Here is a 21,744-nt window from a genome sequence, read left to right as displayed (position 1 = left end):
ATTTTCCTACCAGCTCAGAGTGGGAGTGAGGGAAGATCAAAGCTCCCCCCCCCCCACAATACTACAGAGCACGTAAGGCAGGATGAGCAGGGCACCAAGGAGAATAAAAAGAGCTTGTAAAGAGCTTTTAAAGCTGAAAACTCTGGCAGCCACGAACCTCTTGGCATTGCTGGGATAAATCAGAGCAAGTCAAACCCTTCCCTTGGGAGTCCCAGCAAGGTTTATTGATCCAGGCTCTTCTCCATGCTCACATCGGCTGCAGAAAATAGGGTTGGAGAGGTTTCCACTTGGAAATCCACTTGGAAATCCACTCCAAGCAAGGAGCAGAGTGAGCCTTCAACACCAAGCCCTGCAGCAAATCCTACCAGGGGATCAATGTGAGGGAGCTCTGAGTGGTCTCAGCCACATCTCCAATCCATCACAAGAGGGGAGATGGTGCCTCCAGGAGAAGTGATGGCCAGAAACCATTGGACAGGTTCCTGGTTTTTATTATTTAATAAGCAGAGTGCATGGGATGATGCACCACTCCAAAAGGTCTCTGAAATGAGGTTTATTATTAACTACTTATCTTGGCACAATCTAATAGCACTTTATGAGAGGAGGAGAATCTCCAGGCAGACCAATACAAATTATAGAGTTGGATGCTGGCAAACGAGGGGAAGCTTAGGCTGTTGGCAAGCTGCTGATCCAGGGGCTTCTGCCATGAAATCACGTGAAATGAATCAGCTCCTTCCTCTGGGAAACTCAATTTGGGATGAAGAGGTGTGGTGGCAAATCCAGAAAGGCTCCTCTAGAGGAGGAATCTGGGGTCTGCTGGGGTTTACAGCTGACTCTGTGTCTGGTGAATGTTCCCTCAGCATCTCCTCAACTCAGACATGGCCCCACACACACGTTTTTCACACATGATTTCTTGGGATTGAGATATTTGGTGTCAAAAGAGACAAATGAGAAGAGGCTGACAGCTAGAAATTAAATTAGAGAGTGTGAGACAGAAAAACAGAAAGAAAAAAAAATTGAGAGACCCTGAAAAGAGATAAATGGACAAAAGGGACCGTGAAATAAGATATCACAGGGGTAAGTGAGATAAATATACTGTGACTGTGATAAGCACAGGGAGAGAGAGTGAGGCAGAGAGATGGACAGGAAAAGATAAATAAGATATAGATAGATATTAGGCAGATAAATGATAGTGACAGTGATAGACAATACACAGAAACACAGTGACAGGGACAAATGTTGACAGATAGAAATACATAAATAATAGGTACAGCAAGACAGACAGCTGAGGACAGAGATAAATAAGTGATTGTGAGACAGAATGAAAGAGATGAATTATAGATAAATACATTAGAAGCAGATAAATAAATGATAGATGAGATAAAGAAAAGGATAAATGAAAAGGACAGGTAGATGTTTATAGAAAGAGAGAGAGGAGGGGAGAAAGAAAAAAGGCAGAGCAGGGAAAGAAGGAGAGAAAGAGAGAAGGAAAGAAGACAAGAAAAAAGGAAAGAAGGAAGGCAAGAAAGAAAGATTGATAAAAAGACAGAGAGAGAAGCTTTGCCATAGTGGTAAGTGAACACAGAGTGTGCTGTCCCTGGCTTGGGAAGATCCTGGTTTGGAAGATATGAATTATGCAATTCCCAAGCAAGCTGGTATTTCTCTTGCTTGGCAGAGGGGAGAAGTCTGGAAGGGCAAATGAAAGCCTCAGTATCTACAAAGGGTAAGAAAAATAACCTCGGCCAAAAGGTCAGGCATGCCAGGACCAGGACAGGATGACACCTGCAGAGAGGAACAGGCAGCCAGGGAGAATCTAGGCAGCACAGACACCCCTGGAATTATTGGGAAAAGGGGCTGTCAACTCATGCACATCCTCAGGATCCGGAGGAACCTGTGTGATGAACACACAGCAGAAAGGAACAGGCAGAGGAGGAGAGATCCAACCACTTCCAGGTGCACAGACAAGCCTGGAGCCAGGTGGAGTGGTGGGAAGGCTCTCCAGATTCCAGACTTTCTACAAAGACACCCTTCATGAGCACAGAGCTGCCTGGGGTTGGCAGGAGTCCAGCAGGGCTTGCTGGAACAAAGAAGGATCGCAGTAGGAAGAGATGGATCCCATCTCTTCTTCCTTGATGCTCTTCTCTGCCACCGTGTTACATGGCAAAAAACAATTCCTCAGAGGCAAGGCTTGATCTAAGTTAAAAGGCCAAAAGAGCTACAGGAAAATAGAAAAAGCAAAGGGAGAATTCAGGGTGTTGTTTTCTTTTGGCCAGGGTTGAAAGGAAGGGCAACCCACATGAGGACATGCAAGGCACCAAGACACACACAAAGGAAACAGAAAGGGAAGGAAAAAAATGGCCTAGTTCAATCCCCAAACCAGGTCACTTGCTGATTCTCACCTGTGATGTGCTCACCTGATCTACAAGCCATGTCCACGTCCTTCTCGAAATCGGTCTGAAAGACAGAGAACACAGAGGGTGTGGTCAAAAAGAGGTGGTGAAGGACAGGAAAACTTGGAAAATGCAAAACTCGCACTTTATTAGTGAGGTGGGTACAGACTTTGCCAGGAGAGTGGAGGGGAGAGGTTTGGCTTGCATTTTCAAACATGGAAAACACACCATATTTTTCCACTTGCTGGCTTTTGAATTTTATCACTGATAAAGCTGGAATGTTGCTTTTCAACTGGGGTCCATCTGCTCATCCATTCATTTATTCCTGGGCTGCAGATTAAAATATCTTGCCGAAACACATTTATGCACACTCCTAAAAAAACAGGGAACAAGTTGCTGGCCCAAACTGTTTTGGATGTATCACTCCACACATAAATTTAAGTGGATTCCCCACCCTTTATTAAAGAGATCTGGGGATCCTGCTGGGAATGCTCCACCCCCACTGGGCTTTTTTGTGATCTGTCACCAAGTCACATGAAGTGGGAACAAGTCTCTGTTTCTGAAACTCTTAACATATAAAATCAATTGCTCCTACAGGCACAAAGGCTGAATAACTTTTTCAAGTGGTCTGTGCAGCCAAAGGGAACTCCTTTCTTCTCCCAGGAGGAGTTAATCCTTTTTCTGAAGCTTTGAGCAGATAACATTTCAAAGAACTGGATAAACTGAGTCACAGCAGGCCGTGAGCTTTCATGGAGTAATGGAGAAGCTGCAGACTGGCAAAAGGTAGAAGAGTTCACTGATTATTTCTGGTATCATTTCAGAAAGACACTTAACATAACTGTATTAATGTGATGAAATGAAATCCATTTGAATACTGAGAAGAATGCGGGAAAAATCCCCATCCCCCTGAGATAAACAATTAAATATTAGCAGGTTGGCAGCCAAGGGTTTTTCAACTATCTCAGACTTCCTGATGTTAATTTCCCAGTAAATTCTTTGGGATATCAAACAAATCTGAAAAGAACAGAAGAGAAATACGACTGAACTAACATTTGAATGGACAAATGGGATGACACAGAAAAATATAATCTCATTTTCATGATAGGAGTTTCCGAAAAAATGCAGCTGAACAGCCTGCACTAGTTCTGCTGATAAATGAATGAAAGACAGGTTTATATTTAACACCAGTCAACAAGATTTTGTGGGAAAAACAGTTCTACTCAGCTAAGCTCCTTTTCACTAGCTGGGCAGATCTGGAGATAAACAGAAAAGGTAACAGCAAAAATGTCATCCTGCAAAAGTTTTTGATTCCTTCGGTGATTTTACAACAAAATAACATTGTACCCCTCTAAAAGTACCAGTGAGCAGTCATCACTCACAGGCAGATTCCACAGCTTTTTGTGCTGGAATGTGAGGAAAGTGACTGTAAGCTCCCTGCTCCTCCACACACCCATCAGCAGCACTGGAGGAAATGCAACATTGCTAAAAAACTGGTAGCTGATCCAGAATTTCCCAAGGTGGCTGACAATGAATGGAAATGTGGAGTTGTACAGAGATGCAAAACCCTGAAACTTGGGATGGCGACAGCAGACTGACAATCACAGGATCCACCTTTTTTTCAGGTTGCTAAGAATCTGGAGGGGGCTATATAAATAATTTGAAGGCACGTGATTTACAGAGGGAGAATAAGAAAGCTGTGGGTGTTAACTTATGGAAAAGAAGATTCAGACTGGGTGTGATTATGATGTCTAATATTGAACAGGCCAAAGCAACAGGCATCCAAGGGGCCCTCTAATTACCCACAATTAGGCAGAGCGAGAACCTGTCTGAAAATGAGAAGACTCTGCATTTAAAAGAGAAATGAAGCACCTGTTTTTAGCAAACACCACTGAGGCGTGGTGGAATTAAAGCTCTGCTGATGTCTTGACTCCAAGATTGTGCTGTTTGAGATGAGGCCTCGTACCCAGGCAGAAACTGCTCAGCACAGGAGTGACTGTAAAAAAAAACATCACTGGGCTGTTCTGTAGCTCTAATATTAACCAGGAGCTTTTGGAAGTTGCTCAGATCCTCTGATTCTCTGATATCTTTATCTTAACCTCAGAAATTAAATGTTTCTTGTATCAACTACTTCGTAAGAGTGGAGCAGAGGCAGGGCAAAGCCCCACAGCCTATTCCTTTACTGTTTGCAAAGGACTTACACAACAGGACCACAATTTACAGAGCTTAAACTATTCCCAGTGAAGCAAAGTGTGCTTTTGAGAGAAAAAAAAACCCCTCTGAAACAGCATTTCAGCATTTTTAATGACAGTAACCCAAAAGACTGTGATTAAAACAGTATTAAACTACTGCTTCCTAGCTCCAGCCAGGACAAGGCACCTTAATGGGGATGAAAAGGTCTGGAAAACATGAGAGGTGTATTTTGGTTCTTTATTTTTCTGGGAAAGAAAGGATCTCACCAAGATGTCTGCAAAACCTAGTGTGGAAGTTTGAGAACCTTAAAATTACAATGCAACGCCCCAGATTTGTGTGAAAAAGTCCATTTTAAGGGCTGTGTTTGCTCAAGCAAAAGTTTAAAGGAAATAAGAATGGTAAATTCAGGATCTGGGATGGACAGAGTCCTCTGCTTATCCGTCATGAGTTAAAAATCCCCATAAACCCCCTGCGGAAGGGGAAGTGGGAGATTTCCCTACCATTAGCTGAGCGTGTCCGTTCTGAAATGACCCCCCTGAGTCTCCATTCCCTTCCTCCTGACGATCCACAACCCGGCACTTCACAGCATCCTGGACCTGCAGGAACAGATTGGCAAAGGTCAGAGCCAGACTGACCAAACCACGTTAAATTCCGCTGAAATCCAAAATAAAAATAGCTCTTGTTAGATCAAAAGGACACGGACCCTGCTTTAGCAGCATCCAGGCATTTCTTTCACATGGTTTATGTGTTACATATTTCACACACTGAAGTGCAACTCTGAGTTTTTCTAGCAACCCTGGGTCACTGCCTAGGTCATTTCCATTTGCTTGATTTATACAGTCAGGAATAAAAATGTCCTTTATTTTGCAGCTTGCAATAAGTTTTAAATGGATGCTCCCGCATTAATCATGGTATTGGTGTCTACAAAGTCTGATCAGGATCCTGTAATATAAATCTGAGCCCAAACTCAGAGAAATAATTGGAAAAAAAATCCCAGTGACTGCAGTGGGAGTTAAATGCAGACTCATATTCATAATGCAATTAGTGGAAGGAGTCTCAGCCAAGCCAGTGGTGTAATTCCATTGATTTCATTGGTCTGACATAAGAAATTAATCTGTTTTACTGAATTTAAAGGAACTGTAAGAAGATAAAATTAATATTGAAAAAAAAGCCCCTTCCTGTCTCTTTTATTAATAGTCTCTCCACTCCGTAGGATGAAAAGAATAAAAGAAACATAAAAGATGCGTCCTTTTCTTCCCTGATATAATTCACCATTTTAAATCTCCAGGGAGGCTGAAGAGAATTTCCTCAATTTCCTTGCCTGATTATTGCTGGCTGCACTTCCTAGTGGGAATATCAAGGTGTTAATGCCAGCACAGATTTCATCCTGCAAACCTCAGTGCATCTCACCTCTCCTGAAATCACACAAATGACTTCTTTAATGTGGCATTTTTTGGAGCTGGGGTGTGAACATTCTGGAAACGAGAATTTTGCTGGTAAACAAGCAAAGCCTGACATGTTATCCCATCTCATAAACTCCACCCTGATTCACCCCTCCTTCTCTCTGACCGAAAATGTCACGGTCATTTTTGTGGTCGCGACCTCCCCCAAAGCGAAATTTGTAGGGTTAGAGAAGTTACCAGGCTGGCTAGGCTGCTTTTCCAGGTGGTTTTTATGGGAAATAACGTTAATTATGTAACAGATAATGACTCCTCCCTCTCACCTCCCGCCTGAGGATGCAGTGGACCATGACGATGACAAATCCCTCCAAGGAGTCAAAGACGGCGAAAAGGATCTGGAAAAGCGCCGAGCGCCGGTCGGTGATGGCCAGGACTGCAGACATCCAGGTGAGAGCCAGCAAGGGCAGCACCACGCAAGAGCTCCAGAGGGATGCCCTGTCAAGGGAGAGGGAAAGAGAGCTCAGCTCCACCTCACCCACTTCCAGGTGGGGTTCTAATTCAACCTCCCAATCCCACCAGGCTGCAGAGGATTTCTCCAGCCAGCATCTCCGTGAGGGAGACCTTTCCTGAGCCCCTCTCCCAGGGAAGCTCAGGGAGGAGGAGGCTCTGCACACTCATGCCACCCAAACAGAGGGGACAACTTCCCAACAGTGCAGTCATGCATAAAACTGGAGGTGGGGAGGAAGGATGCGGATCCCTCCCTCCCCTTTCCACGCCCTTCCCACTCTGCCCCTAATCCACCACCACGGCTTTTCCCAAGGGAAGGAGACAAAATACAATCACTGCAGGTTGCCAAGGGGGAGGGGAACAGTTGCAGCAGAGACTGGTCTGTCACGATGGCTGTCGGTACTCGGGTCACAGACACTTGGACTTCCACAGCACATGGAAGACACCAACACTGGGACGTGTCACGCTTTCGAGTGACTCAAACGGACAGGCAGAGAGCTGATGTGCAGACTGAAATATTTGTATTTCTCCTTTTAATCTACAGGTGATGGTCCCCACGACAAACAGGGGGACTAAAACCTGACCTCATTTCCTTGTGGTCAGAAAATTTTCAGCTTTCTTGTGAGATCTCCCCAGCTGATGCTGTGGGAAAAAAACCCAACTTTTTGTTCCATGTTTGACAATTCCTGTAAGTTTATTCCTGTGTGGACATTAACTTGAGATTCAAGCCACATCTCCATTCACAAGACAGAAAACTGGACAAAACAAGTTTTCTGTGAAGCTACCCCAGGAAACTCCACTTTAGCTGTGAATGATGGCCCTGCAAATGGGAAAGCAGCTCTTTTCCCAAGGACTCTTCAGGCATCCATCCCTCCAACCAAAAAAAAAAGACCCCAAACAATTTTAACAGCTGACTAGGGAGATTTTAAGTTGTCAGTCATCCCATCTATTTGGCACCAAGAATATGAGGAGAATTTCCCTGTGGGCTTTTACCTAACAAACCAGAGAAGGCCTTGAATAACAAGAGAATCTAAAAGGAAACCTTCAAATACAGACAAATACAGGCAAGACAAGAAATTACAGGACAGATACCATGAAACATGTTCAGCAGTACTTACATGGGACTTGCTCACCATTTCCTGATCTATGACCAAGGGTTTAATGTTTACTTGCTGGTTAGCTCACAGACCTCAGTGAGAGTTTTACCTGAACAAAGCTGGAGCTTGAATACAGGTTTGGACGTCAGGATAGAACACCCTGGCTTCATTAAGGGTTTTTGAAGGATTGTTAACATCAGTTCTGCAATGACCAGACACTAAAGTGACAGTTTATTTTTATAGGCAGAATGAGACCCTATTTGCAAATATCCTTACAGCCTGTCCACATTTGGGTCTGGTCATTAATGGTATTATTAAGGAATTTAATTGACCCAAGGGAGCAGGGAAATGGAACTATTTTTCTTTTTAATTAGAACAAGCACTATGAAACCTCTTTGTAAGGTAAAGGCCATGACATAATCTGGTATCTTGTAATTTTATCTTGGATGGCAAATACTGCTCTTTAATACCCAAGACAAACTATGCTTTCAAAGTACTATTAAAAAAAATCTAAAAAAAACCCCCTAGCCCTCAGCCAAACAACGCCTAAAGAGAAATAACTTATTCCAATTCTCTGAAATCTGTCTCATTACACTGAAATCTCTCTTTGCTGCCATTTGTGGTAGTGCCTTCATAAATCTGGCTAAGCAGCAAGTGCATGAAAGAAAAAATCAGTGAGGCACAAATGCTGAATGGAAAGATAAGATTTGGTTGAAAAGGAACCTTTCTAGATGTGTCTTCCATGCAAGTATCAGCCAACTCAACATGGCTGAATAGATGAAATAATTCCAGCAGCAAGGGGAAACCGTAAGTTCAATAAAAGCTGCTGGGAAATGTCTGTAAGAGACAACCCTGGAATTATCTGGAGTTCCAGAACACTCCTGGTACACCCATTCTGTGGATATTACTGCCACCCAAGGTGAAACAGGAAGCCTGGCAATGGATCTGAGCCAGGTCTGAACCAAATAACTGAATCTGGGTGGGTTTTCCATTCCTGAAAAGAGCTGCAGGCTCATAATGACAATGAACTGGATCTGGATCCAAGACTTAGATGTGGATCTGGGGTTGCAAGGGATGCTGCTGAGAAGGTAAATTATATGTAAATTATGTTTCTTTTAAGCACATGGTCAGATTTGAACCCACTTCAAAACCTGCTTTAAGAATGAATTGTTTGGGTCAATTTGCTCTGCCCTTCCAACCAGATGATGAAAACATCATCTGCCCTTCCAGCTGAGCTGATGACCACATACTCAGCTGGATCAAATCAGGATTTTCCCAAGTTGTGCTGACTTACATCAGCTCAGAGTTCTGCTCTCTTTGTGATTCACCTTCCAGATGCCTTCTCAGCAGCATTCATCCCTTACAAAATTGATGAAAATTCTGCTTGATACTTAAATGCATCATCTTTATTCTCAGGCAGCAGGTGGCAACAGGTCACAGGAAATAGATCTCACTCTAATTTCACTTGCAAGGCTCTGCTTAGATTTTTGAAATATTAAACTCCAAATTAAAAGCTCCATTAAAGAAATCTGGTACAGGCTGAAATTTCAGGTGAAAACTTACAGGAAGACAAGTGGGTTTTCTGTGAGACTGCCCTTAATTGTACTTGCTCTGAGCTGAATTCATAGCAGGACTCATACTTCACTGCACCTCCCCACCTGTCCCTTTTTTGGGAGGCACAGTGAATCCTTAAAAAGATCCCAGAATTACTTATAGGACCTAAGAAATATCACATTAGGATGCTTATCATGAGATGTGATATGAAACGATCAATTGTTATACAAAGACACTGTGACCATCTAATGGCTTTTCATGGATTAGCCATGATCAATAAATCCATTACTTTTATAGCTTGGGACAAAGGAATTAGCTGGCAGATCCTCTTATTTATCCCATTTATGACAGCCCTCAGGACAAGGACAGCAGCATCCCATCTGAGGTTGGAAAAGACCTCTAAGATCAAGTCCAAATCTTTTCCCAGCACTGCAAAACCCAGCACTAAACCATGTCTCCAAGTGCCACATTTACACAGCTTTTAAATCCTTCTGGGATGGGGACTCCAGCATCTCCTGAACAGTCTGTGCCAATGCTTGATCATCCTTTCAGTGAAGAATTTTCCTCAATATCCAACCTGAACCTCTCCTGGTGCCATTTCCTTCCATTCGGTTGCTTGATAGAAGAGACCAACCCCTTCAAGGAGTGATAAGGTCCTCCCAGTCCTCCTTTTCTCCACGATAAACCATCCCAGCTCCCTCAACCACTCCTAATGTGCTCTAAAACATGGGATCTACCATGAGAAACAGCCCTATGAAAGCACACACCAGACCCTGCCCCGGCAGCGAGGATTTGGCCAAAATGACAAAATCTATCTGTGGTTTTGTCCTTTAAGCAGCTGGAAGCATGGAGAGTCTTTGTCTTTGCAAAAGAAGCAGAATAAATGGATTGCACTTAGAGGAAAGCAATGGAAAGAGCAAAAAGAATGGGTTTGGAGATAAAGATCTACATGAAGAAAGATGAAGAGTCCTGCACCCTGAGAAAAGGCAAGTGCAGGGAGACACACAGGACATGCCAATAAAGATGTAAAGGGCCATTACAAAGGGCAAAGTGATCAATTATTTTCATTATTCAACCCTGATGGAGCAGCAGCAACTTAAGTTAAAGAAACAGCAGAAGGAAAAAAAAAATCACTTTATAATTGAAAAGCAGCTCCTGGAGAGGAGCTCTGAAAAGGGAACTGGTCGCTGGACTCAACAAATAATGGATGGCTCCTTACACAACAGCAGTTCTGCTGCAGGAAAATCACAATACAGGGATGTGTTTTATTTATTCTCTCGTGCTTCTCTGCTCCTCTGACCTGTGTTCACAGAATTACAGAATCATAGAATGGTTTGGGCTGGAAGGAACCTTAAAAATCATCTCACTACACCCCACTGCCATGAGCATGGGCACTTTTCACTAGACCAGCCGCTCACAGCTCCATCCAACCTGGCTTTAAACACTTTTTAAACACTTACAAACTGTTCCTCCCAAAAGCAAGAGTGTTGTCCTAATTTTAGGGCCACTTTTAGAGCAAATCCCTGTAACTCAATGCCTATATAACCAGGACAGGAAACCTGTAACCAAAAACGAGGGGAAACTCTGCTTGCTCTTCCCTTGCGCAGGCAAAAAAAGAAACACCTGCTGTGATTTCTATTCTCCCCTAAAAGATTATTCTACTCCCAGTAGCTGCAATATAAATAATGAAATTAGGGGAACAGGAAATCAAATGCCTCTAAACTGCCCTGAGCAGCCTGGTCTGGCAGAAAGTGTTCATAGTGGGGGGTCTGGAATGAGATAAACTTTAGGGTCCCTCCAAACCCAAACCATTCTGTGATGATTTTATGACACATGAGATAGGCAGGTGACGAGGCAGCTGTGACCAGGCTGCTTCATTATTCACCTTTAATTAAAGAAGGTGTTCTCTGAGAGTCCAAGAAGGACTTGCAGGATCCAGGTATTATCCCCAGGTAAGGATAGGATTTCAAATTCCTTGAAGCATGAGGACAACACTCTCCTGAGGAACAGTGTCCTTCCTAGACCAGCCATGCATGGAAGCACTGACTCACATTAATCCTGGAATTACAATACAGGCAGAAAATTTGACATCCAAGACTCCCTAAAAGGATATTGAGCCAAGAAAAAGGGCTAAACCCTTAGAGGGGAGATTTGACACGTAAATTCCTAAGGATTTAAGAGGAATGATGATGATAAGGGTCATGAGGAACCCCTGACATTGCCTCTTGGGTGGGATGCCTGGAAAAATACACTGTGCCAGGGTTTTAGTCTTGGGCCAGTCTCTTCCCACTGGTCAGAGCCTGAGGGTCCAGATTTCCAATGATCTGCTTGGCAAGGATTCATAAATTCATGGAGTGGTTTGGGTTGGAAGGGACCTTAAAGATCATTTAGTTTCAAGCCCCTGGCATAGGCAGGGACACATTCCACTATCCCAGGTTGCTTAGAGCTCTGTCCAGCCTGGCTGTGGACATTTTCAGGGATGGGACATCAACTTCCATCCATCCATCCATCCATCCATCCATCCATCCATCCATCCATCCCTCAGCACTTCCTGCTATCTGCAGTGGATTCCCTCATTCACAGCCAGCACCAAGAAAAACCAAGCCCCTGAGACACATTTTCCATCTCAGATAAAATAATTTTCATGGGTAGCAAAGACAAATTAATTACAAGGCATCATTTCACTAGCTGAGGGTGCCCTACAGGCAGCAATAAATGGGAGGAAATGTGGGAACACAGGTCTTGCAAGATCGTCTTCAGCACAGCCTGAAGGGAAGGATTTATTTAACCCACACCTGTCAAGTCTAGCTAACCCCTAACAAGTCACAGATATCCAAAGATTTCCATTTATCATTCCCCAGGTCAAGAAATCACACAATTTCCAGTACTTATTTTTCCACTTCTGTCACTTTTCTCTCCCATCAGTTCCCTCTGTTTTTCCTCCTTTTTACATCTCCTTCTCCAACCACAGATCTCACCACAAAGATTTCCAAAATCCAAGAAAAACAGTCTAAGGCATCTATTTCTCACTCTGTGCTACCCCAGAAATAAAACTCTGGAATCTAAGGGAGGGAAGCTGGGGAGGGCACGAGCAACCCCAGCAGGAACAAGGCAAGAACACCCTTGGTGTGCTCTGCACTAAAAAAATATGGCTTATTCCAGGCCAGGGAGGAACCAGGAATCCTCATGGCATTTAACCCACATTTCAAGACTCCAAACCTAAACGGCAAAGCTGCTGCAAAGTCTGGGAGGAGGGAGCCCAGCAGAAGGGTGGCAGTGGCATGAAGAATAATCACAGTTTTGCCTTTTTGGCAACATCATTTGCAAGAAATTTGGAGGAGGAAAACCAGGAACAGTTCAGCTGAGGGATGAAGTGGATCACAAGGCGAAATGAGTGAACTTGTTTATGTATTCCTCAGTGTTCCCTTTGCAAGGATAAGAGCACGGAACACTTGAGGACAAACAACCAAATTGATACCGGACACTGTCATCTGAGGTACCCAATCTGCTGGGAAACAAAACAGTAAAAAATCCTCTTACAAGAGCCCTCCAATTTCTGTCAATCCACTTAAATTAGAGAAGCAGGATGAATAGGAGATCTGGCTTTCATATCCCTTTTTTTCTCCTGATTTGGAGATGAATCAGAATTTGTGATTTATTGCGGACCAATGTCAGACACTACTGGAGAGGGACTTGAGACTCTTTAACTTTTAAAATTAATTTACTATGAACAGAAAGCCTCTCCTATTTAAGAGTCTAATTTATTAATAGTAAATCTACTGCTGGTTTAACATTGCTCTGCAGTTACAGGAATCCAAAAAGCAGCGAGCTGCTCATTCCAGACTTGTGGTACACATGTCTGGACTGATTCCATCTCAGCTGGGCACTGCTGAAAAAGGTGAGTAAATGACCTTAGCAGTGAAAAATACATCAAATTTTGTTCAGTTCTTCATTTCACTGAGAAAACCACAGAATCATAAAATGGTTTGGGTTAGAAGAGGCCTTAAAGAACATCTCATTCCAACCCCCTGCCATGAACAGGGACACCTTCCAGGTGCTCTTGAGTTGATTTTCTTTTATCTTTCTACGTTTTGAGAGCTGGCCATCGGCTGCCTCTTTTAGTTCAGATTAATTAAAAGTAGGAATTTTCAAACTGCAAATGATCAGAGACTGTTTCCCTCACACGTTTTGCATGTACTAATTTAGACATCAAAACCAAAGTGTAGCATCACTTGGATGTGATACAGATAATAAAATTTCCAAAGGGGAAGGAAGAAAGACAAACCTTCCCTCATCACTCTCCCTCCAACCTTAACCTTTGTGAAAAAAGCCAACCACATAAATAGCAATTTCTCCAGCAGAACAAAGCTCTGGAATTTTTATTTTTTTTTTTTTTAAGCTAACTCCAGCAGCATCTAAGAAGAGATTTAACAGCATTTGACTTTTGTAACTCAGAGCAATGAAACGCTTTAAGATTTTGAGAATTAATTCCAAGTGCTTTCAGGGGACCAAAAGAGGCAGTCAACACTTATCAAATCAAACCCGCAGGCCTACAAGGTATTAACTTCAGCATTTCATAAGAGGAGAAAAAACCCACTTAGAAGTGATTCACCAACTCACTTAAGCCACACTCAGTGCTCTGCAGCCTCTGGAGGAAAACACTCAAGCAGGTGCTCAAGTGGTTGACAAAGCTGAATTTTGGAGTCCCTGTCTACCACCAGAATTACTGGGAATCACAGCTTTAAGTCTGGAACTCCAAGAACGGAGCATAAAACAAATTAAACAAATTAAACACGGCTTGCAACAAATTCAGAGTCCCTTTGTCTTCCATGGGCTGGTCACATGCTTAAATCTTAAATCTAGGCATGTCAAAAAAGTGCTTTTCAGGATCCAGCCCATCAGCTCCAGGGGTGTTGCAGGAGCCCTGCTCTACTCATGGCCCACAGAATGAGGTTGGGGAGAGCTGGGGGATGTCAGGGAGGTGGGCAGGGACATGGGGAGAGAAAACAAACATGGGCTGGTGAGTGCAGGGAAATGGAAGAGGGAAATAAAAAAAGGAACTGAAAAGCGAAAATCAAAATGAACAGAAAAAAAAAGGAAACAAAACAAACAAAAAAAAAAAAAGTGGAAAGTAAGAAAGAAAGAAAAGAAGTTGAAATTAGAGGAACTAACATGGCGTTACTGGTGGCTGTGGCCGAAACTTCAGCAGAAGAAACTACTCCACACTTGGAACATTTGAGCGTCATGCCGTAAAGGGGCACTGCCATCTGACTGCAATTAAAACCAAAAGACTGAAACAAAACAAAACACTTCGCTCATGAGCACAAACGTCGAAAGGAAAGGGGAAGAGAAGCCAAAAAGAAAGGAAGGAGAAAAGGGAGCCAACCAACCATACCCAGTTTGGGAAGAGAAATGAAAGACAGGCAGGAATTAAAACTCTCTCATCTGTACCACTCCAGATGCGGGGAACGGGGGGAAATGGACAACTCAGATTTGTTGGTGCTGCTGGAGAGGGTGGAACTGTGTTGGTGAAAGTCTTGCCAGATTCTGGGTGTCTCTCTGGCACCCAAGGAACAGAAACCAGTACTGCTCTCCCAGTCTCCACCTCCTTCTTTTTGTTTGGTTTTTTTGGTTTTTTTTTTGAGAAATTGCTCTTTTCCCTCCTGGCCTTTTTGCTCCAAAACAAAAAAGGTGGCAGGGTTGTGCAGTAGAAGGCAAGAAGTAGGGCTGTGGGGGCTGTGCCTGCTTATCTTCTGTCCTAAAGCAGTGCAAGGGATAAGTCACTTATTTTCTCTGACTCGGAGCTGGTGAGACCAGGACAGAGGCCACTCTTTGGTTTTAGGTCAGAGGCCACTTTTTGATTTTTTGATTCCCTCACTGATGCAGGATGGGACTCTTTTATGTCCTGAAATTAATCTGAGCTTGGGTGTTTCCTTAGCCCCCTAACCTGCCCTGAAAGGAACCCAACTGGCTGACTGTTTCTGAAACATTCCTTCTTTCACATCCTGTTCTGGAGCCAAAAACATCTTTGGGATGAACCCTGAGAATTATTCCCACCTGCTGCTCCCACTTTTTTTTTTTTTTTGGATGGGACCAACCACAGAAACAGGCCACTGAAGGCTGCTGGTATGAAGGGATCTGCTAAAGCACACCTTGGGATTTTTAGCAGCTGATGTGTGGGAACCACCCCGTCCCACCAATTCAGCTCCTCTTCAGGAGCCCAGAAGCCACATTAGCTTGGCACTGGCCCCGTTTCTTCGCAGAATTTACTGGTTGTGTGCTCTCCCTGGCCTGCACAGATCCACACCCACGTCAGATCTGGCTTGGAAAACGGGATGGAGTCTGCAAAACATCCCCCAGACCTTCCTGCTGTGCCTGGCATCAGAGAAGACATGAAATCACTGCCAGAGGACAGAACAGGGTCAGTCATCCCTGGGGTGTGTGGTGGGGATGCTGCTGAGGAAGGTTTGCCCCAACCAGGAGGGGTTTTATGGCCCTGCCCTGCCTGGGAGAGAGATCAGGGGACTCCACAGAGCATTTCTTAGCTTTGGTGGCTCTCTGTTCAGTCTCACTGCAAAAAGACATCCTGATGAGCACCAACACAGCAGCAGCAGTGGGCCCAGTGGCCCCCTTTCAAGCGGCTATTGATTGGTCTTTTCATTAATTACAGTGACATAAGTCATCATTCCCGTGCAGAATAATGACTAAGGCATCCCACAGAAGCTTTCGGACACAGAGGAAATTAGCTCCTGTGTCCACAGATAAATATCTTCCAGGAAGGATGGTGTAAATCCTGTGAGGACAATGGCTGAACCAAAGATAAAGTGGGTCTGGAGAGGCATTAGGTGCACGACCCTTAAAAAATAAAAAAATACGACAGCTTATCCCCAAATCTATAAGCCACAAAGAACAGATAAGCAGAGAGACAGAGAAAGGCAGAGATAGGCAGCAAAAAGAAAAAAAGTAGATTGACTTGAGGAATTTGATGGGAAACTGTACCAGAAAAAACATGAATGACATTGAATCACAGAGAACTGGCCAAAAGACCACTGTAAACACACAACTGTAGCTGCTGTTGGGTGTGTTTATGCAGAAAGTTGCAAGCAGTGGGCACTGATGTGGGTACATTTATCTCCTAATTCCTTCTGGCTGGGGGCATGAGGTTGTTAATATATTGAATTTCCGTAGCAGGTTTAGATTGGTGCCTGTGCATATGAAAGCGAAGCTAATTAAATAATCACAGTGAATAATGCCTTCATTTAATTTAGCTTTTTCTGCTTCCTAAACATCCACAAACAGCTCATGGGCTCATCTGGTGTGTTCACTGGAGCCTGGACTTTGCTACCTTTTATTGAGCAGTGCTTTCCACCATCCACAGCCCGAAGAGCAGGAGCACATTCCCAGAAGGAACCATTCCCAGAGGAAGGGCAATCCCAATCCCTTCCTGTCTCAGTGGAGTTATCACCTTCCTAGTCACTCTCTGTGCTCTGACAACCCAGCCCTGTTCCACCCCATCAGGACACCTGCACAGAGATTATTTCACACAAGGTTTTGGGGCAAACTCCTCTTGGGTGGTTTATGTGATCAACAGAGATGAAAGAACAGGTCCTCAAAGGGAGGACAAGGCTCCTGTCTCTCCTCAGAAGTGGCAGAGGAAGCCCAGAGAAATTAAACTCAGCTAAAATTAGCCTTGGTGAATATCCCTGATGGTCTCAATCTTCCTCCCTGCCTGTGTGAGCACACAAATGTGGAATAAACACTGACTGAATACATTTGAAATTCATTTTAAAGGCTCCTGACATTAAAATATTCATTTTTTGGTAGTAATCCCTTCAAGAGAGCTCAAACAGTGGTGGTGGAGTTGGCCACCAACAGAGACTGTTTTCTGGGATGGTTTTCTCCATTCCCAGACAGGTTTTGGCTTTTCTCCAGCTCTCCAGGTATTCACACCCCCTCCTCTACTGCCTGGTTTTGTGATCCACCTATAAAATCACTGCCACTAGAAAATCTGCATTTTCTGACAGAAGTGACAACAATAATCACAGCTATTTCCACTGCTAAGTACAGGGCAGAATTCCTGTGTCTCAGGTACTATTTCATGAGAACTGTTGGCATGGATGAATTTGTGACAACCAATCTGTGGAGTGCGTGCTGGGCTCCTCTTAACATCCAACAGCTCTTTTTTCCCTTATTTTTGGTGGATTTTTTTTTTCACCCTTTAAAAAAAACCTGGTTTTGCAACACTGAACCATACTTCTTGCCTCTGCTAAAGGAAACACAACGTTTCTTTAGACCATCTCCTCAGGTCCAAACATTTCCAAGGCCATTTACTCATTCTGATTTTCTTCAGATCTACCTTCCAACACGGTTCCCAAGCCCAGGCCAGAAGCAGAGAACTAAAGGGAAAGGGGCACCAGGGCTCTCAAAAGTGCTCCCACACTCTCAGCAGGGGCACTTGGGAAGGGAGAACAAAACCATTGAGCACAGAAAAGGCTTAAAAGTGCTGCACACACACACACGGACACGAAAGAAGGGGGGGAAAAGAGAAAAGAAAGAAAAAAAACAAAGAACATCAGAAAAATGACTTTTTTGGTTTTGTTTTTTTTTTTGTTTTCTTTGTTTGTTTTGTTGCCTTGCAGGTTTTGTTTTTAAAGCCCAACTCTGAGTGTGATCAATAACCAGCTGCTGTGTATTAAATAAGGTCACTCCGTGTGCAGTTTGGATTAGAGAGGGAGGGACTGAGAGGCAGCAACTCACTGCTTTGCTAATCCAATAAACCATTTACTGCAGCGCTGACTTTCAAGTGGAATTACCCTGCTCCAGACCTTGCAGCCAGGGTGTTGTTTTGAGTTCTCTCTTTGTCAAGAAGGCATCATCCAGAATGAAGCACTTGATTGTTAGCAGCTGCTCGAAGCAATGCACCAAGGTCACTTCTTTGCATATTTTTCAACCCAGCAGCAGCTGGTATCTCTGATTATCCAAATCTCCTCTTTTATGGCCATGGCACTGCTCAGGCACCAAAATTCCCCTTTGCTGCACCCAGGGACCCCAAGGCTTGGTTGCATCAACACTGCTGATAAACCATGAGCCTGAACAGGTCCCTGTGTTTCTCACAAAATTGTTAAGGTTGGAAAAGACCTCCAAGATCGAGTCCAAACTTTTGATCAAAACCCTCCATGGCCACTAAACTCTATCACAAAGTTCCAGGTCCACTTGTTTCTGGAGCACTTCCAGGGATGGTGACTCCACCACTTCCCCAGGCAGCCTGTTCCAAAGCCTGGTCATCCTTTCGGGGATTAAATTTTTCCAAATATCCAACCTGGACCTCCCCTGGTGCAGCTTGAGGCCATTTCCCCTTGTCCTGTCACTTGTTACCTGGTAGAGACTGACCCTCACCTCACCACACCACTCCCTGTTTCAGGGAGCTGTGATGAGGTCTCACCTGAGCCTCCTTTTCTCCAGTCTAAGCCTTCCCTGATGCTCCAGACCCTTCCCCAGCTCTGTTCCCTTCTCTGGACATGCTCCAGCCCCTCAAGGTCTTTCCTGGAGTGAGGGGCCCAAAACTGAAGACAGGATTTGAGGTGCTGGATAAGAATTTGCCTCTACCCTGGGTTTTGCCTCCACCACTCAATTAAAAAACAGCGTCAGGAATATTGAAGCTCATCCATATTATCCACCCCTGCCCTCTGAGACTCAGTGGAGACTCTTTCTCCCTCCACTTGGACAGAGGATATATCCATGCATCCTGTGCTTTCTCCACCAGCCTCCAAAGGTTTCAAACTCTGCCTCCATGCAGAGGAACGAGAACAGCTTTTGCTCTCCTCATTCCTTTGTGAAGAACTTCTTCCCTCCAGAAATCAGCTGTTACCCACAGTGATAAAACATATTCCTGCAGTGGACAACTGGGAGCAGAGATCCCTGCTTTTCCCAGCAGAAGGTATGGACAGAGCTTCTCTGACTGCAACAAGGAGCCAAAAAGGCAGGGGAAAGCAACACATATCTGACCTGGTTATCTGAGGAGACTCGGAGTGTCAGCCTGCCATTTCTGTCCCTTGCTCAGGGATAAAATCTGAGCAGACTGCAGGTTTGTTCCTGGAAATGGAGAGGAGAGTGATTCTCATCCTGCTGGGGATGCTGGCAGTGGCAAAATAGCCTCTGCCAAAAGTTTGGGAGTAACCCAAGAGAGAGCCCTGCCTGGGAGCTGCTGCCCTGGGCAAAGCCCTGGGAGACACCAGGGTGGGCAGAAATGGGGAGTCAACTCTTGGATTTGTACTCCAAAGGAAACCAGGTAACAAAAATCCTCTGTATTCAGGAATGGAGTGTGTAGAGAAGATAAAGAACCTCAGGTGGCAGCAGAATTTTTTCTCGCAGCAGAGGTTCTTAACTCACCTCTCCTACTGCATCCATCTGCTGCTCTGCTCTCTGCCAGACCTCCAGAACCCATTCCCTTCCATCACACACCTCTGCTGTCCCTGAGAGCCCTGCCAACCCTCAGACACAACCCCTCTGTCACCCAGCTCGTGCCACACTCAGCAGTGCTGAGTCTCTCTCTGCTGTCTCCAGGAGTTACTGACAAGAGCCACTTTGCTCTCCCTCATTTCTGGGAGGATACATGAGCCTTGGCTGAAGCCATTTTAACAAAGAGATGAACTTCTATCCTTCCTCCACAGCAACACAGGACTGCTTCTTGGATTTTTGTGTCCTGCTGCACTGAATGACAGTGCAAAGGCATTAAATCAAGTGTGGTTTTTTTCTTTCATTTTGTTAAAATATGGTTTTGCTTTATTTTTGTCTGCATCCTCAATCTCTTTTTTCACCCCTTGCCTGGTTATTGATCACAACCTTGGGTATTTCTTGGTTTTTATTTTCACTCTTTACTTAGATGTATTGATAAGGCATACCCTGCCCGTTCCTTCAGTTTCTTATCTGTTATTCCATCTTTGGATACAAGTTTGTTAAAAACCAGAATGCCAATAACCATGTTCACCTGTCAAAAGAGAAACAACACACAAGTTTTGTTCTCAGGAGGGTCAGGTCAAGCTCAGTAACACAGAAGGGTTTCTCCCAAAGCTAGGTCACACCTCTGCAGGCCACCACCCCTTGTGTCCCCCACTGTCCCACCTCCCCTGGCCGTGCATCAGCGAGTGCAGGACAGCAGAATGCAGCTGGCAGCAGATCAGGGAGGTTGGAGAATCATTAAGACTGGAAAAGACCCCCCAAGATCATCAAGTCCAACCCTCAGCCAGGTCTCCATGAAGCAGGAGAGACTGGGAATTTCCCAGATTGCTGCAGAGCTGCTCGAACCCAAGCACTGCCTGAGGTCCAGCAAGGCAAACACCAGGCACAGCAACAATTTTTTGGGCTAATCCAAACAGAGAGTGACCAGTACAGAGAAGAGCAGTGGGCTGGCACTGGCTGCTTCCCAAAACACCTTCTGGAGTCAGAAGCAGCATTAAGAGAATGCAGACAATGTGTCACAGATCTTTCCTGGTGAAACGCCACTACTGCTCTCAAAATAAGAGGTAGAGGGGCACTGGAGCAAGCAGAAACGTCATCTGCTCTGGTGGGATGTCTTGGGAGATACTGAAGATGGCACAGCATGGAGAATTCCCCCAAAAAATTAGTAGGTGTTACAATTCCATGCAGTCCATTTTCCTTAGGGTGAGAGCAGGGATGTCTGTGTCCATGAGAAACAAAAATCCACAGTGAAACACAGTCTGGACAGAGCTGAGATCCTGCAGAGTGACCCCAAACTCCTCCCTGTGCCTTTCCAACTGCATCCACTGCTGCCAGCTGCATCTGCTTTACAAACCCCATCCCCAACACATTAGTGACACACCAGCCCCACCCCTGCGTGGAGGAGGTCATGATGGTGGAAAAAGGAGACATTCTCCTGGTTTTTCTGCCAGTGGAACAGCTGCTGGTGGTAGAAATGTGTGGTCAATGCTGTTTTGCATGTGGGGTTTGCAGGGAAATGTTTTAAGGCCAAATTCAGAGATAAATTCATGTGACTTCAGGTGTTTTTGATTTTAAGAGATCCAAAGAATCACCTGACTCAAGGAAAAGGACCAAGCCTCTGCCTAATTGCCTAAATCACCCTCAAAACACTGATCAATCTTTCTGCTGGTTTCACCAGCTCACTGATGTGGAGCCCACAGCTGGGAATCCACAGAAAATCTCAGAAATTGCAGTTCTTTTTGTGCGCATCAGCTGCTGGGTCAGTGGACAGCTGAGACCACTTCTAGAGTTCACCATGGTATTGATTCAGAGAAACAGCACTGGCAAGTCAGGCACAGTGACACAGCCAAAGATCAGCAGGAAATCAAAGTCTGGTTGTGAGTCTGGAAAGAGAGGGAGCACTTTGAAAGGATCACTGATCCTTCACTGCGGAGGATCAAGGAAAGTTTTTCCTTCAGGTGCAGCCAGGTAGGAGGAAAGGTGGGGTTGAAGTGTGGCTGGACCTCTCCTAGGGCTGGCCAAAGTGTGCATCCTCACTCCTAAGGAGCAGGGGAGACAACAAAGAGCAGTTCTGCACTGGTTTTAATCAATCAATCAATCAGTCAATCAATCAATCAATCCAGTACATTGATCAACACCCTCTCTGATCTT

General features: G+C 44.6%; 1 protein-coding gene across 1 annotated transcript in view; it reads right to left on the bottom strand.

The window, feature by feature from the left end:
• The window catches only part of ADGRB1 (adhesion G protein-coupled receptor B1), an 84,929-nt gene that overhangs the window by 18,056 nt on the left and 45,129 nt on the right, over positions 1–21,744 (bottom strand). The window contains exons 7-10 of the mRNA XM_041420816.1: positions 20,037–20,122; positions 6,301–6,472; positions 5,078–5,173; positions 2,397–2,451 (exon numbers count right to left, since the gene is read on the bottom strand). Of these exons, the coding sequence (XP_041276750.1) occupies positions 2,397–2,451; positions 5,078–5,173; positions 6,301–6,472; positions 20,037–20,122 (409 nt within the window). The remainder of the gene's footprint in view (positions 1–2,396; positions 2,452–5,077; positions 5,174–6,300; positions 6,473–20,036; positions 20,123–21,744) is intronic.

The sequence above is a fragment of the Onychostruthus taczanowskii genome, unplaced genomic scaffold (assembly GCF_017590055.1).
Source record: "Onychostruthus taczanowskii isolate IOZ18803 unplaced genomic scaffold, ASM1759005v1 scaffold66, whole genome shotgun sequence".
Classification (NCBI taxonomy): Eukaryota; Metazoa; Chordata; class Aves; order Passeriformes; family Passeridae; genus Onychostruthus; species Onychostruthus taczanowskii.
This window is presented reverse-complemented; position numbering and strand designations above follow the sequence as displayed.